At 54.9% G+C, this 16,089-nt stretch overlaps 1 protein-coding gene across 1 annotated transcript; it reads right to left on the bottom strand.

The window, feature by feature from the left end:
* Window positions 1-223: 223 nt before the first annotated feature.
* Window positions 224-13,787, bottom strand: NCLIV_049560 (hypothetical protein; the record flags this gene model as incomplete). Its single annotated transcript, XM_003884508.1, has 17 exons — window positions 224-957; window positions 1,552-1,786; window positions 2,089-2,316; window positions 2,878-3,035; window positions 3,727-3,880; window positions 4,459-4,544; window positions 4,877-6,209; window positions 6,717-6,862; window positions 7,279-7,818; window positions 8,500-8,802; window positions 9,281-9,447; window positions 9,779-10,078; window positions 10,785-11,049; window positions 11,399-11,544; window positions 12,005-12,108; window positions 12,725-13,132; window positions 13,656-13,787. The coding sequence occupies 17 exons, from the start codon at window positions 13,785-13,787 to the stop codon at window positions 224-226; spliced, it is 5,439 nt and encodes a 1,812-aa protein (XP_003884557.1).
* Window positions 13,788-16,089: the final 2,302 nt, after the last annotated feature.

Raw genomic sequence — 16,089 nt, 5'->3', positions numbered from 1 at the left:
GTCCACAAAAAAAGACCAAAACACACAAACGTCGCCCTCTGTATCCATCGCCGGCTGTTTCCTCCCCTGCGGGCGCGCTTCTCGATCCCGGAGCAAGCGGACCCGGCCTGGCGACTGGCCACCACCCTGGGACGTGTGAACAGGACCGTCAGCAGCGGCTTCGGCTCTTCTCCGCGTCTCGCCGTGTCCCTCGCTGTGTGGTCGGGGCGTCGTTTCGTCTGGCTCAAGGTAGGAGAGCTTGTCTCTCCCTTTTCCCCCAACCCAGTCGCGCCGGCGACTGGGAAGACGGCGAAGCAGCGCGAGATTCGCGTCCCTGCATAGGGCGCCTACGTCTCACTGTCTCCTTTTCTCTCGAGCGTCTCCCTCGCTGCAGTCCACTCACGCTCACACGCTGTCTGGAGACCGCAGGCAAGTCTTCGCGGTCTTCAAGGAGGCGGCTTTCTTCCTCGCTCGACGCAGAGCGAAGAGATGTCTCTGCCTTTTGGTCCTCTCGGAAGGTTCTCCTCTCTCTGAGCCGCGTGGATGCGCGTGCAGCCACCCACTTGGAACCCCACCGCCTCACCTCTCTATCGAGCGGGCCAGACTCGCGGCCTCTCTCTCGCCGCGCTCTCTCGCCCCAACTGTCTCCTCCGTCTCCACGGAGCCCAACGCAGCTCGCGGCCCGAGCCGCGGACGCGGTCGCGGAGGCGTAGACGCCCGATGCCAGCTCCCCAGCCCGTTCCCAGAGCCGCTGCCCCTTGCGTCGCGCGGCCTTCGCGTCGCCGCGGCACGGCGCAGGGTCGAGAGGAGAACTGACACGAATGCAGTCGACTCCGGGCCACGCTTCGACGGCAAACGGAGACGAGGAAAAAGGAGACACTTCGGGCTGGAGACAGCCATCACCCCACGCACTCGAGGCCAGGCAAAGCGGCAGTGACTTGCCGTGCGTGGGAGAGGTCTGGAACTGCTGGGTTGCCGCTGAAAAGAGACGCGTAAACGCAGAAGGGAAAAGAAACACGTGGGGAAAACACTCTCGTGTGCAGAGTGGAGCACAAAAGACAAGAGCACGCCCAAAGCTCCACCCTCCAGAGCCAATCCCCAACAGACACGGAAAGGAATCTACTCTCCATGTAGACACACACATATGCATGTATATACATATATACGAATATATATATATATATATATATATATATATATTACACCGTTTTCTCTAATTGCAAAGGAGCCGCTGCCCTACCTATCTATGTAGAGATTTAGGCGTATACATATATATATATATATATATATATAGGATCATAAACACATGTGCATACGAACATTAATATATATATATATATATATATATATGAGCATAATCCGTTCGCTCTGGCCAGCATTGCTGAGGACCTGTCGAAATCTCTGCTCGCGTCATGATCCCCTCTTCACCTACTCCCAAGGGTGTGCATATATCTCTATATGCTGACACACTCATGCATTCGCATCCCCACGACCCTTACATATACGTAAGTGAATCCATGTATGTCTATTTGGGCTATAAGAGAATCGCATCCGTTTGAGAGTGCCGCTTACCACCGGCGCTGACGACTTTTCTTTCCTGCGGTGTGGACGACGGCGCGAGTCGGCCCGGTGGATTTCCGCCCCCCTGGGAGGCGCTGGAGGGGAAGTGGATGGGTTGGAGCGGCAGCTGGAACGATATGTGGAGGCGCGCGAGTTGCTTCAGAAGGTAAAAGTAGACGTCTGTGCGAGTCCGCAAAACCTTCAGGAAGTTCCCCCACCCTTCGACGCACGTCATCCAAAACGCAATCTGCAGGCCGAGAAAGAGCCGAAAAACCAGCAAATGCCAGTAAAACTGAGGGCACTCTCTCTTTCAAGCAGACGTACCACAGGAACGGCTCTACAACGCATGCAGCCTGCCATACTGGCGCCAGGTGGAGGGAAACGCGCATCGACGCAGAGAGACAGCCCCCCACAAACACACGTGTGCTTTTCTTGTATGAAATGTCCCGTGTCTTGACAGAGGCCCGCTGACTCCGGGAAAACGCTGGCGTTCGAGATTGTTCGCGACTGTTTGCTTCGCATGCAAGATCTGGAAAGGATTCTGCGTACATCGATTTGACGGCCTGGCTGCACATTCGTGACGAACATGCGGAAGGTGTCTTTAACAAACTCGAGGCTGCGGCTCTCCATGTATCGCTGCATCGAGGCCTGCAGCTGGCGAATCGAGCTCTCGGGCGTCCGAATGTCGAGGACGAGGGGGATCTCGAAGCACGAGTTCTTCGAACGCGACTCGTTGGTGATGACGCGGTTGAAGAGCACGGCGTTGCTGAAAAACATCTGGAAAGAAGGAGCAGGGAACGCACCCGAAGGAGACTAAGTCATCCGAAAACGAGTGAGGACGAGAGAGAGAAAAGGGGGGAAGCCAGGGCGCCTGAGCAACCTTCGGTGAGAGGCAGCGGCTTTGAGGACGACAGACGAACGCTCAGAGGTGCACGCTGTCCACCGGGGGATCTCCCATGTCGCGTTTCCACAGACGGATCAGAAAGGTGGCCAGGAGACAGGAGACCAATCAGCAGGTCTCGAGAACGCGATAGAAAAACAGACCGATGTGAAGACATATCGGCAGATTTCCATATATATACATACACACACGGATAGATACAGATATACATAGCGATATAGATATACACGGACGTGTAGAGAGAGATCTGGAGACAGATGCAGCGGAGAGATTGATGCACAGATGTGGGTGCATAGATATACAGATCGAGCCAGGTGCGTGGGGTTGCAAATCTATGCAGAGGACACACGAATGTCTACGTGGATGTGTTGCGCGGAGACGCAACTAAGGAATGAGCCTTGCTGCCGATTTTCGACTTGGCAAGGAAATCAACTTACAGGCCGTCCATGAGCAGTTTCGAATTCAGTCGTGTAGGTGCGAATCTTCCGTACGTAAAGGATTTCACCTCCGTCGATCCGAACGCGATCACCAACGTTGAACGGGTTCGACACGGCAATGAAAAGCACGGCTGTCACAAAATTCTGGTAGAAATAACCTGCAAAGACCAAACGCAACACACACAGGAACATTTTTGCGTATCTGTTCATATCTATATACACATGCGGGGTTTTCCTGAGCAGACACACGCGCCAAATACTCTGTCTTCATACGCATCCGCGGGTATGCGTGCACGAGCTTTGTGGGCACATGTGGATAGACACTGTTACAGAGGACACCCATGCACACGCAGAAGTACACTCTGCATCTGAAAGGTGAATTCAGCTGTCCGCGTCCCGTGCACGTCGTCTGTGCTCTGAAACAACTCGTCACTTATTCGCACCTAGGCCGACACGGAACCTAATCTAGAAAGAAATGCAGGCACGAATATCTGGATATTCGCATATATATATATATATATATACATATATATATATATATATACATATATATATATATATATATATACATATATACATATATATTTGCGAGCAGAGGTACGCATTGATCAATACGTATTTGCACCTGGCCTAAGAAAAACGGGCGTGAAGGTGACTGTTGAAAGATCCCATGGTCCTCCACCCGACGGCCAACACGCCTACAGCTCTTGCTCTTCGCGGTGTCGGATCGCATGCAGCGGAAACCGAAACAAAAAAATACCCTTCTCACTCTCTCCTCGTTCCTTCATTCGGTCCCTCCCCCCTCTCTGCCTTGGGTCTCTGCAGAGTGTTCTCTGTGTTTTTTCCTACTCAGGGCGACAATAATGGCGGATAGACAAGCGGCGCCGGAAACAATGACGGTGTTGATGTTCACTCCGAGGACGAGCAGCAAGATGATGAACGAGACGACCCACAGAAGGACGGAAATCATTCGACTGACTGTAGAAGCGATGCTCGCTTGGCTCTACGAAAAACACAAAGCACAAAACAAACTGTAAATCTATACATACATTATGTAGGTCTCAAATATATATATATATATATATATATACTCATATATATATATATATATATACTCAAATATATATATATATATATATATTGTGTAGGTCTCTATTCACAGAAATCTGTGTGTGTGTGTACAGCACAAAATGACAATGAGACTGCATGAATATATGCATGCGTATTCACACAGATACCACGAAGAGAGGAATAAGACGTCGAACAAGGTAGCTCAACGTGGGGGGAGAGGGCGTTTCAACTGAGTTTCAACTGGGGAAAGGGTGCCTCCACGAGCGGCGGGCAAAGGCAAAGCGGTCCGAAGACACTGTGCATGCAGCAAGCAGCCCTGTGCGTGGGCGCACAGTCGCAGCGACACAACAAGGCGGGGAGAAAAAGCAGTTGGGATACAGAAGAAAAGAGCAGCAAACTGGCAATGAGGAAGAACAAGCGGTAAAAGCCTGCAAAGAGGACACGGGTAAGCCAGTCAAGCGTGAACAGGAAAAAGACAGGTGGGAAGCAGCGCTTCGGGCCGCTTCGGACCTTGAGGGATTTGAGTAGTTTTTTTCGCATGGAATAGAGGATGACAACCGCTCGCCTGAACATCGCGTCGTTGAATTTGCCGTGCCCTGCAGCCGCGGAAAGGAGAACAGAAACGGTCGTGTCTCTCCTTCCCGGGTCTCCTTCGACCAAAAACACACGCGTTTGCTCCCCTCCGTATTCTTCCCAACGCACACAAAGCCCTATTCAAATAAACATATATACATATAGGGCGAGTATCTCCAATTCACTGAGTATGGGCACATGTCTCTCTACCTATATAGAAATGTCAGTAGACTTTCGCCAATAAAAAACGATCACTTGTATATGGACATATGAAACGCCCTCTGAAGACTGCATGCATATGACGCGACTGCACCTTTCCTGCCATATTCGGTGGGCCTGTTGTGGTGCGTCTCACCTGCTAGGTCAACGTCTTTCATTAGTTCGTCTGCTTCCTCTGGCTTCAAAAACAAGTCGATGTATTCTCTCGTTACAGCCACTTCTTCCTTCTCCTCCTGTGCAGGGAGATCGAGTCCCGTCGGACAAAACACGGCATTTGACCTCACCCGCGGCTTCAGGAATTCCCCGTCAATCACAGCATTGGGTGACAGGAAGTTCCCCGGATTCGCAGGGGCGACCGTGGGCGTGACGACGGGCGCGGCCGGCGGCAGTGTCTCCGGAGCCCAACGAGCGGTCGCTGCGGCCGCCTCACCGGGGGCCCCCGAGGGGACATCCGCGGCCTCCGCCCCGTCGAGACCCAGTGGAGCCGCGGGACCTGGCTGCGGCCCATTCTTTGCGGGGTCGGCAGCTGCAGGAGCAGCAGAGCCGAAGAGCGCCGGCAGTTCAAATCCGTGCGTCGCCGAGACCCGGTACGCCTGCGGAGAAGAGGCGTTCCTCTTCGGCTGTTGTCTCCTCCGTTCTTCCACCATTCTATTCCGGGGCACCAGCTCTACATCCCCGCGTCTCCGACGCACTGCCGCAAGGTCCTCGTCGCAGGATTCCTGGGGAAGATCGACGGTGCGATGCCGCGCCATGCGGCGCGTCGCGCGTGGTGTGTGAGGGACTTGCGACGGCTCAGTCTCCGCAGAAAGGGCCGCAAGAGGCGCCCCCCTTTGTGTGCTCTGTCGCGCCTGAAAGAGGTACGGTCGAAGCAGCAGCTCTGACGCCTTCTTCTCTTCATTTGATTCTCGGCTGGCTTCACTGTCCTCAGAATGCGAGAATTTGGCGTGGCTGCCGAGAGTCTCCGCCCACGATTTCCGGGTTCTCCAGGAACCCCGCTGCAGCCACATGCGCTCCTGTTTGCTCTCGGCGTCGCTCGACTCGGCCTCTGAGTCAAAGCCCGACAGGCTCGCGTCACTATCCCCTTTGCAGATGACGCGAAGACACTCGACCTCGCTTCTTTCAGGCGAGGTGCTCGTCCGCGGCTGCCTCACTCGCCTGTTCGTGGCCACCCACGAGCGGAGCCCGCAGGGTCTTGCGCCTCTCGCGTCTGCGCCTCGCTTCGCCGGCGGCGAAGACAAGGCCGGGGCACGAGCACCAGAAACGCCCCGCGTCATCCCTCCCGAAGAAGCGTCGCCGTCGAACGCTCGCTGGTGCGAAGGCGAGGAAAAAAACTGAGCGAACGCAGAAAAGGGAGGCCGGCTCTCTGTCACAGGTGTCGGGGGCCCAACTTCCAGCCGTGTTTGCCGACGGTCTCCGTCATGGCCGTCCTTGCCCCGATGTTCCAGGGTAGCCTCAGGAGACTGTGCTGCCTGAAACAAAACAGGCGGATGCGGAACACCCATATCCTTTAACGCCTCCTACCATGTGTGTGCACACTTCACCTATCTACTGATTTACGCAATCAGGCATGTGGACTAGACTGTCAAATACGTACATTTATAGGTATATATGTGGCCGGCATCGCCAGAGGCGGCTCTCGCCGATCGCGAACGGACAGACGGTGTGTTCGACGGGAAACTCCCGCTACAAAACGAAACGGAAGCAGCATCCCATGGACGAATAGACGTACACCCATAGCTGGCATGGACGCACATACAAATCTACACATATACGTATAGGTAAACATGTTGATGTATATAGAAATAGGTGAATGCCTATCTGAAAACGGGCCATCCCGTTTCATTCTGCACAAGGGATAGAATCTTCTCCCTTTCTCGCTCGCTCTACTCGTGAGAATGGCCACTGCAGGCGACAGAGTTGCCGCAGAGGAACGGTCTTCCCGAAAGAGCCCCCGTGTTTACGGCTAGGAAACTCACTGCTTCGCGGCTAAGGTGCTCGGCCACATCGGCTTGGTCGGGGCTAACAGAGATGGAGAACGGCGTGTGGGTTTCAAAGTGTTTGGTGCGCAGGTGCTCCGGGAGACTCGCGGTTTGTTTGTCCAGCACGCGGAAGTCGAAATCACCTGCAAACCCGCCAGAGACACCCCAAAACGGACGCTTTGTAACGCGCTTCGAATGCGCGTCCCTTCCAACCGCGGAGAGACGCTGGAGAACCGGTCGTGTTCGGCGGTTGAGAAAGGCCGTAGAGGGCGTCTGGTTCGATTCCCCAGTATTTCATCGATGGCACGAAAGGGGCCAGCCGTTCCTCCCTCTCTTCGCAATCCCCTCCCGCTGCGGGTCTCGAAACACACGCCTGAAAACGCGAGAAGAAACGCTTGCCCCCAGTTTTCGCGATGACTAGGTCCGCTGTGTGTTTACCAAATTTCACCACATCCTTTGAATTCTTATTTACAGTAAATGGTACGCAGATTCGACCTGAGAATGCAATACGCGGCACTTTGCACCCCTTCCCCGCCCCCTCTCTCTTCGCCTCCGGTACCTTCGAGGGGTTCGAACTCCTCCGAGTCTTGCGCCTGCAAGAGCGACAGGGCCGCAGTCGCGCCTTTCGCGAGGCCACGTTTCCGCGGATCGGCGTCGTTCCCGCCCGGCGTTCTCGGGGCCTCTCTCTGGCAGACGACTGTCGCCGGGGGCGTTAGAGAAGTCGGACCTGGAGGCGCCTGCGCTTTTCCGTCCCCTTCCGACCCAGCTACCGGCGATGAGGCAGGCGCGGGAGCGCGTGCCTCTCCTAGTGCGGAGTGCTCGGTGGATGCTTTCTCCGCAGGCTTCGCCTCCAGATTCGGCGGTTCAGATCCGGAAGGCTGCGGAGAAGACGCTGGTGGAGGGGACGGAGACGGACCTGTCGAGGTCGGAAGCGACTGGAGAGCTGCGTCTTCGCTCTCTGGCTGCAGGTTCCCGCACAAAGCTTGGACCACAGGGGCAACTTCGGGACCAACATTGAGAGACTCCCCAAATCCCGGCGGCAGCGGAGACGCTGCGTACACCAGATCGGGCGGCTGGCCGTTCTGGGGATCCGCGAGGTCTGCAGAGAAAAAAGGAGAGAAGCACCAGACGGCGAGGAGCCGCGGGCAAAGGCCAAGTGCGACAGGAAGGGGGACAAAACGGTGGACCGAAAAAAACGCCAGAGGCAAAAGAGAAGCAGAGAAGCGAAGAGGCAGCCTAGGCGGGTGGGAGAAGATCACAGACACTCGATCCGACCTCAAGTGACTCCCGCACCGCGATGGGTCCCGGTGCTCGAAAAAAAAAGAAAAAAGGCCTGCCGGCGAGAACGCAGTTACCGGAGAAGAAGAAATTCCACAAGGAAAAATCAATAGAACCTCGTGTATGTATATACTTGTCTGCGTTCTAGGTGGAATGAGTCTGCTTCTCGTCTACAGAATGTGAGTATTCTGCCCTTTGTTGCGACCAGCGAGGCTCAGACGGCTTTTTCCCGTGACGACGAGAGACACTCTGTCTCCGGTAGTCTCCTTATCCTCATGTACACACGTATATGCATACAGAAGCACACAGAGATGCATGCCTGCAAAGGTCTCCCAGATACATAACCTATTCACAGACATATATACGCAAATGCGTCACATAACTATATATATTTACATGCATAGGGAGCGAGACATGAAGGCATTGATTTATCTTTACATAGATGGATGTGTAGGTCTGTTTCCTGTCTCGGGGTGTGCACCTGTATGGGTTGGCGTTTTACCTTTGAAGCCTGAGGCGTCAGGGCAGTCAGCATTTGGGTTTTCTGACGCCGCCGTGGGAGGCAGCGGGTTGTAGGGTGCGAGGCTCATCTTGGCCGCCTCGAGCTCGGACTGGTCCCGAATGATCTCTTTGAAGAGAAGATCTGCGACTTGCTTCGCGACAGGCTTGTGGACCAACTCAATGCGCTCGGAGCGAACAAACATGGCCGGCGCGTAGTCGTACACGTAGTGAATCAGCAGCCAGTTTCGAATCTTGGACGTCTTCGATTTCTCTATGTACTTTGGATGCAGCTGCCGAGGAAGGTCTGCGAGGGACGCAGGAAACGAAGACACGTGCACTCGCTCAGAGAAGAAACGCGCACTTCGAACCGAGAAACAAAAAGCCGCAAAGCCGCCCGGCCCCTCGGCCTCGAGCACGGAAACCCCAGCAACTGCCGAACCTCTTGTCTCCTTCTCAGCCCACGAAATGCAGATACAAACAGATACACACCTACGGAAAAGTGTAAATGCCGGATATATGCATGTCTCTATTTCTACAAATCGATATACATATTATGTGTATATAGGCGACCTCGGACTTTGGAACCACACAAAAAGCCTAAACATATATATATATATATATATATATGGAGAAGTGTCCACGGCATGTGGAAAGGAAGATCGGTGGATTTGCGATTCCAAGAGAAGGCCCTCTAGACCCCGGCGCAATGGGAAACTGGGAAACGACGGTTCACCGTTGCCGGGTCTCTCTCGCGTCGCGTTTCGGGTTTCGCGGCGACTCACTGGCGGTGCCGAATTCGTCGCGGAGACGTTTCTCGGTCGCCGCGTGCCGAATGCGGAGGTGCTTCACCCCGTGTTCCTTGCCTTGAGTCGCGGCTCTCAGCAGCGTCTTCCCCTCGCGGAGGGACTCGCCAGAGTGGCGCAGTCCCGACCGTGTCGCAGTAAAGTGACTGGGAAACCCAGAGAAAAGGAGACAGCAGAGACAGGAAAAAGACGGTGAAGACGGACAAGGCCTTGACTCGGCGGGCGTGGGTTCACCTACCTCTCACAACGTCACCGCGGCGTGGAGATACATGTGCAAAAAAAGGCGCAAGAGACGCCCGTGTCCTTTCGCTGTGTTCTTTCTCGAGAATGTAAAAAAATGCACAACCAAGCACACCACTTCACCGTCTCCCCCAGCGGTAGGCGCTGTGCGTTTTCGCCGCGTGCGCGCCAAATTCTCGCTCTGCTCTCGTATGTGCCTTTTTTTCTTTAGCGATGGTCTCCCGGGTAGTCTCTTACTCTTTCGGCCCCTTTCGGGACGCCTCCTGGAGCTGTTTGATTTTCTCAAAGGCGTCTCCCTCAACCGCCTCGCCCGCGAAAGCGTTCCGCTGTATGGGGCGAAAGGCGTCTTGTTCAGGCAAGCTGCCGCCCGGACAACACTGCGGTGGGCCACGCTGAAACGGCCCAGGCGCCTGTGCGGGGACTCCCTGGTCTTGGAGGCCGGAGCCGTAAGCCAGGCTCTCCAGTCTCGACGCAAATTTGCTCGTCTCGCTCCCGCAAGATTCCGTCTCCGCCGCAGCCTGTGCCGCGAAGGTGCACCTGGACGCGCGAACGCAGGGAGCGGCGATTTTGAGCAGTTAAAAGCGAGTTTTCGGAGACTTCCGAGGCAAAGAGCGCGACTGAAAACGAGGTTCGACACCGGCAGCGCAAGACAGAGAAACGTCCGTGGATGCGAGGACGGAGAGGAAGGCGCGTCGAGAGAAGAGAGAAACGTAACCCGAGAGATAGCTCGGAACATCCCCACACAAATACGCATGCAACTATTCAGATCCAGCGAGGCATCATAAGCTAGCAGAGCGGCAGAGTTGTACAAAAATCTTCAGACGGTTCTGCTCGGGCGTGCATAGCGACGCACCTCTCCGCTAGCATACAGAGAGCGACACGCATATCTACGTAAAACCATAAAAAGAGACTTCTCGAGATGAATGTACACCGTATGGATGGGTACCTGCAAACATACGGGTATAGGGAGGTGGATATCAACGAAGTCCGGGACGTGAATTACGGAGTCGACGGGAACGGGGAGATTCGTGCACTCTTTCTCCTGCGCAGTTGTGCACCTCTTTCTCCATATTAAGAGACGCACGAATCGACACCCGGAACAGATACCAGGTATACGCCACGGCACGTCGTTCGCCTGCGCATCCGTCTCCATCTCCGCTGGGGTCTTGGACATCGGCACAGGTCTGCCTGTGTGCGTGGCAGCTGATGTGAAGCAAGCCGGGTAGGTGGCCCACATGCTTACCATTTGATGTTGAACTTTCGCAGGCGAGAATAGCGACTGAGGTACGCGACTGCTTGGTTGTTCATGTTCATCAGGAAGCCGAGCTCAAAGACGAAAATCATGAGAGACAGCAAGAGGCGCCGGCAGCTCAGAATTATCATCACGATGTTGCAGATGTAGATGATCTGGAGCGACGAAGAGGGGAAGCACAGGTCTTTTCCGAAGAAGATAAAAAACATAAGCGGCTGGACGTCCGCCGTGTTCTTCGCCACCAGGACCAGATTCGCTGCGGGAAAAGCACAAGAGAGCCTCCGAACGGTCTTTGTCGCCTCTCCCGCCCTCGCTCCCCGGGGCAGTTGGGGCCTTGGAAATGCAAGCACGCGCCAACCCACGACACTCAGAGACGTTTCGCGCACACACTAACCGAAACCTAGCGCGATCTGGTGAGCGAGGCGCATCTGGAGACACGCGACTTTAGGGATCCCAGCTCTTCAAAAAGCCTGCCCCAGCGGAAGCGAACAGAGATCCGGTGGAGCTCGGGCAAAGGGCGGAGGCCCCGCGAGAGAAAAGTCTTCTCTCTGTGAGCGCGGGAAACCCGCGAGCCGAGGAAAAACGTTCGTTCCTCTCTTTCTCACTTCTGTCCGAGTTGTTCAGCCAGAGGATGTAGCAAAAGACACTCCAGATGACGTAGAAGATGTCCGGATCGACAGTCGCAGTGAACGCAGTCGCGCCTTGCATTTCGTAGCAGACAAAGTTCAACACGCCCAGAATGACCACCAGTCTGCAAAAAAAAGAAAGGGGATGCGCGTTCGGATTTTCGAAGCCCTGCAGAAAAAGCCGGCGGCCACACACTACCCTGGGCCGTTAGCAGCGGCCAGACGCGGTCGCTGCTCGAAGCGGTCGGAGAGAAAAGCGAACGAAAAAATGTGGAGTACGGCGGGAAACGGCGCAGGAGATTCGCACCAAGCGGAGGCGTCAACCCTTGCTCCTTCCACGTCTCCACCTCTGGGTGCTCTGCTCTCAGGTTTCCGCCCTTCTCCCTCGAGTGAAATCGAGTCTCGCGCGCCTGTCTGGGCGTCTCCCACCTGCTGCGTTCGCCCCTCGCTCACCTCTCCCCTTGAATTCTTCGCTCGTCACTGTGTTCTCTCTCGGAGGCAATAATTAGACAAAGCTCGTGACTGCATTAAAAGAGGTGTACTCTGAGAGCATGCCTTCGATCTTCTCTTCCTGGTTTCTCTCACCGCAGGAGCATGAAGCTCAGCCAAAGGGCGATGTTGATGCAAATCACGTAGAAGAACGCGAGGCCGCCTCGCGACAAGAAGGTCGGCATATTCACGTCTTCAATCTGCAAAAGGCCCCGAAAGGTTGCAACAGGCAACAGACAGCGCATGCAGAAGCGAAAGGCGCAAACGAAAAGCATCACCAGCTCATCGGCTTAGCCTCGACAGACCGCGCGCAAGACAGACTTCATGTGCTTTATTTACACACCGGTGGGGGTCACGTGCAGCCGTGCCAGTGTCCGTGGAGTCATCGAAAGGGGGATGGACTTGCAGCTCGGATTCCCTTTCCACAGGCACATGCAAGTGCTCCCCGGCAACGTTCCAGAACCGAGCCTCACCTGAAGTCCCCTTCCTCAGACACACGGTGTGGGCATAAAGACGTACAGATAGGCACAGATACAGACAGCAAGAGAGAGAAACCGATAGATGTATATTTAGAGAAAGAAAATGTGCTTTCGGTTCGACCCAGACACGTCGGGCCCCACCTATCCACAAATCCACCCATACACATATACATATAGACATATAGACATACATATATACATATATGAATGTTTATATGCATATGTGTATGTACATATACATATGGACATATATATATATATATATATATATATATATGCATGCATATAGATGTATATATATATATATATATGTGCACGGAGTGTTTTGTGAGCGTACGATTTCGGGAGGTTTCGTGGTTGCTTCGGCAGTGTCTCCCGGTTTCCATCCAGGGGAAGCAACGCCGAGGCTGTACTGCTGTTGATCTGGACTCGTGCCGTCTCCAAGGCCAATTAAGACGGTGATGAGGCAGGCGATGAGGGCGAAGGCAAACCAGTAGAAAGGGTCGGCGTCGGGGAAAAGCGTTTTGACGCTTTTGAAGCAGAGTCGAATACACGCGGGCGTGTCATCGTCTTCCGCGTCGGAGTCCGGCTCCTCTTTCTCTTCTTCCAGGGCGGGGGGGGGCGCGCCTGCGTGACTGCCCTCAGCCCCGCGAAGCGAAGCCAGGCGAGAGCCTAAGTGCCGAAACGCGGAGGCAGAGGCATGCAAGTTGAAGCTCGCAAGACGGTGGCGCTCGACGCCTTCTTCCTGCGAGAGGCGCAGAAACGAAGACACAGCCTCGGTAACGAGCAACGCGGGAAAGCAGGGACAGCGAGGACGGGGGAAGAAGAGCGTTGGAGGCATAGAGAGACGTAGAGAGGCCAGATGTGGTGGCGTATGGAGGTTGCGAGACGTAGATCAAAAAACGCGGCAAAGAGACACAGGAAACGAGATGTACAAACAGGTATGAAACGACAGGTGTACAAAGGGAAATGAAGAAGGAACAGACGGCCGTAGATCGACGGCAAGAAAGGTACACAAAGGCAGACTTGAACAGGTTCAAGAGGTCGTAGACAGAGAGACTCCTCCAGAGAGAAACGTATTTAGGCCGCGAACCCCGAATCACGTGCCGATGAGCGCGCGCGGCATTTCCTGCCGCCTCTGGGACGGAGGGTGGGGGTGTCCCTCCCCTGTACCGTTTCTTCACATGAAGAGAGCCTGTTTCCCCGCCTTCCACCGTCGCGAATGGCAGAGTCGTGTCCTTTGGTCCCGCATTTGGTGTAGCGCTTACCTGTTCGCGGCGCGCATTCGAGAACTTTGTGCCTTCGGCAGCGGTGGAGGGGAAGGCGCCTTCGTTTTTTGTGGGGCGGGCGGCGGGGCCTTTGTCGCCCGTCCCCGCGGGTTGCGGCGGCATGCGTTCCATCGCGAAAGAACAAAGGAGAACGAGGCGTCCCAGAGTACCCTCTCAGGGACCGAAAAGCAGCCGCATGGAAGTCGTCGCGTTCCGTCGCTGCATTTCCAGATACACCCGAAGGGTGCGAGGGGGTGGTGAGAGGCCTGGGCGAGGCGGAAGAAAGCGAGTAAGCTGCGCCGAGGAGAAAGTGAGACGAAGAAGGGACTCGGCCTCGTATCTGCAGTGTGTGAGGAAACCAAAGAAGGCCGGAACGTGTGGCTACGGCTCATGCTGAGGCGTCCCGACGAAAAACTGGGGGCGATGAAGGGAAAGCGAGAAGTCTGCTTCTCGCGAGATTTCCGTTCCACAAAGAAAACGACGCAGAAAGTCAAAGGAAGAGAGGTTAACGGCTCGGCGCCGCTGCGAGAAAACGCGCGTTAACGCCCCCCCGCGGGAGAGCAAAGGAGAGGGGGAGCGAGGAGGGCGAAGAACCGCACGAGAGACGAGACAGGAGAAGGGAAGCACTCAGACGAAGAAGGGAAAATCAAGGCAAAGAACCTGGATTCGACGAAAAGGAAGCAGAGAGAGGGGAAACGACAGAGTGCAGGCCTACGCACGAAAAACGGGTCAAGGCGGCTCCATCCCGGGGCTGCGGACTGCACGCGGCTGGGGGGACACGAAAGGCGAGGAAAACCATTGCCTTGTTGGGCGTGAAACGGGAAAACGGAGCCCAGTCGGGCAAGTAAAATCGCAACAATTTCCGCCTTCCAGATCGTCGCGCTTGTGTTTTAGACGCACTCGCGTTCCCCAAACTTCCTTTGTCTGTCGATCAGCCAGCTGCAACACACTGCGGGATGCACAGACTTCAGTTCCAAGATCAGACAACCAAGTTATTTATCTCGACCTCCCGGGCCTTTTGAAGGCGCACAAAAAAGCGAGACGGATGGACGCACGTGGAAGAGACCGAATCGCACACAGTCCTCAGAAAGGAAACGCCGGTTGGGAGAAAAAACAGGCAGTTTCGTGGAAAAACTAGCGAGATCCCAAAGACTCACACGCAGCTGGCGGGAGACGCACAGCTGAGCAACTATGCCCACAGCCTCGTGAAGCGAAGAGGCAAGTTGTTTATTTTGGGTTTTCCCCTGTTTCTGCTCCTCTCGGGTTTCGTGTCACTTTTTATGCTCGGCTCTCACCGCCTTTCTCCCCCCTTTCGGTCCTCTTTTTCCTCGCCGTCGGTTCCCCGCCGTTGCGGTTTCCCCGTTCGAGCTCCGGGGGAACTTGTCACACTTCTCGCTGTCACTTTCCTCTGTAACAACCACGCCGACCGTGGGGCGCTCTCTGTCTCGGTTCCGGTCTCGTCCACGTTTTGCTTCCCTTTTCTCTGGTTACCTCGTCGCTTCGCAGGTTTCTCCCTCTTCTCTGTCGACCTCTGCTCTGGCTCCCAGACGGTCGCTTTTTTCTGGCTACCCCGCGCCTATCTTCTCGGCCTGCGTACTGCGTGCGCGACACTCTCTGCACGAAAGCTCCAGCCTGTTGTTCCTCAACGCGCTGCAGCCTCTCTGGCCTCTCCACTGGTCAAAAAGGCCTGAAAAGCAACACCCACACGTGGAAAAAGGCAGGACGGCTCTGTGCGGCCGAAGTCGGCGAGGCAGCCTCAGTGAGAGGAGTGGGCCGAGGCAAAGTTTACACCGGACATACCGAGTCTGTCACGTGCACTCTTGCGTGTTCTTCTCACTGGAAACGCGGCAGAATCCGTTCTCTCTGACAGCGAGCCGAGGGTAACGGGCTCTCTCGCTCCCTACGCTTGGCACGGTCACACCACCCGCTACACACAGCCTCAGCGGCGAGATCAAGATTAGGATGAATCGAGGCAAAAACGTAACGGGGCAGCGAGCTTTGGGTGCTTCAGCGAGGAATGCGTGCCTGAGGGACGCACGATGGTTCACCCGGCTTTCACTTAAAGCCAGAAAGCTAGAGAAAGGTGATCTGGAGCCGTGCTTCGCGCCGCACATATAAGAAGGCTATTCATTGCTCTTCCTAGACGAACACAATTCGTTCTAACCCGCAGTAACACTGGTCCCCTGCTATATATATAGGAGCCAGGCGTATCTCGCGTTTGTTCAGTTACTAAACACGTGCCAGGCCAACACGAATCCGCCCCGTACAGACTACAAATCTCGGGACGGAAGTATATATATAGGGTCTAGGGTTTGTGTGTGCGTGTGTGTGTGTGTGGTGTATATCTAGGTGGATTAGTAAGTTAAGTGAATTCCCGGTGTGCGTATATATATATATATATATATATTTATATGTTTATATGACCGCGCTTGGC

The sequence above is a fragment of the Neospora caninum genome, chromosome X (assembly GCF_000208865.1).
Source record: "Neospora caninum Liverpool complete genome, chromosome X".
Taxonomy (NCBI): domain Eukaryota; phylum Apicomplexa; class Conoidasida; order Eucoccidiorida; family Sarcocystidae; genus Neospora; species Neospora caninum.
Note: the sequence above shows the minus strand (reverse complement) of the source record. Positions and strands in the feature narration are given on the sequence as shown.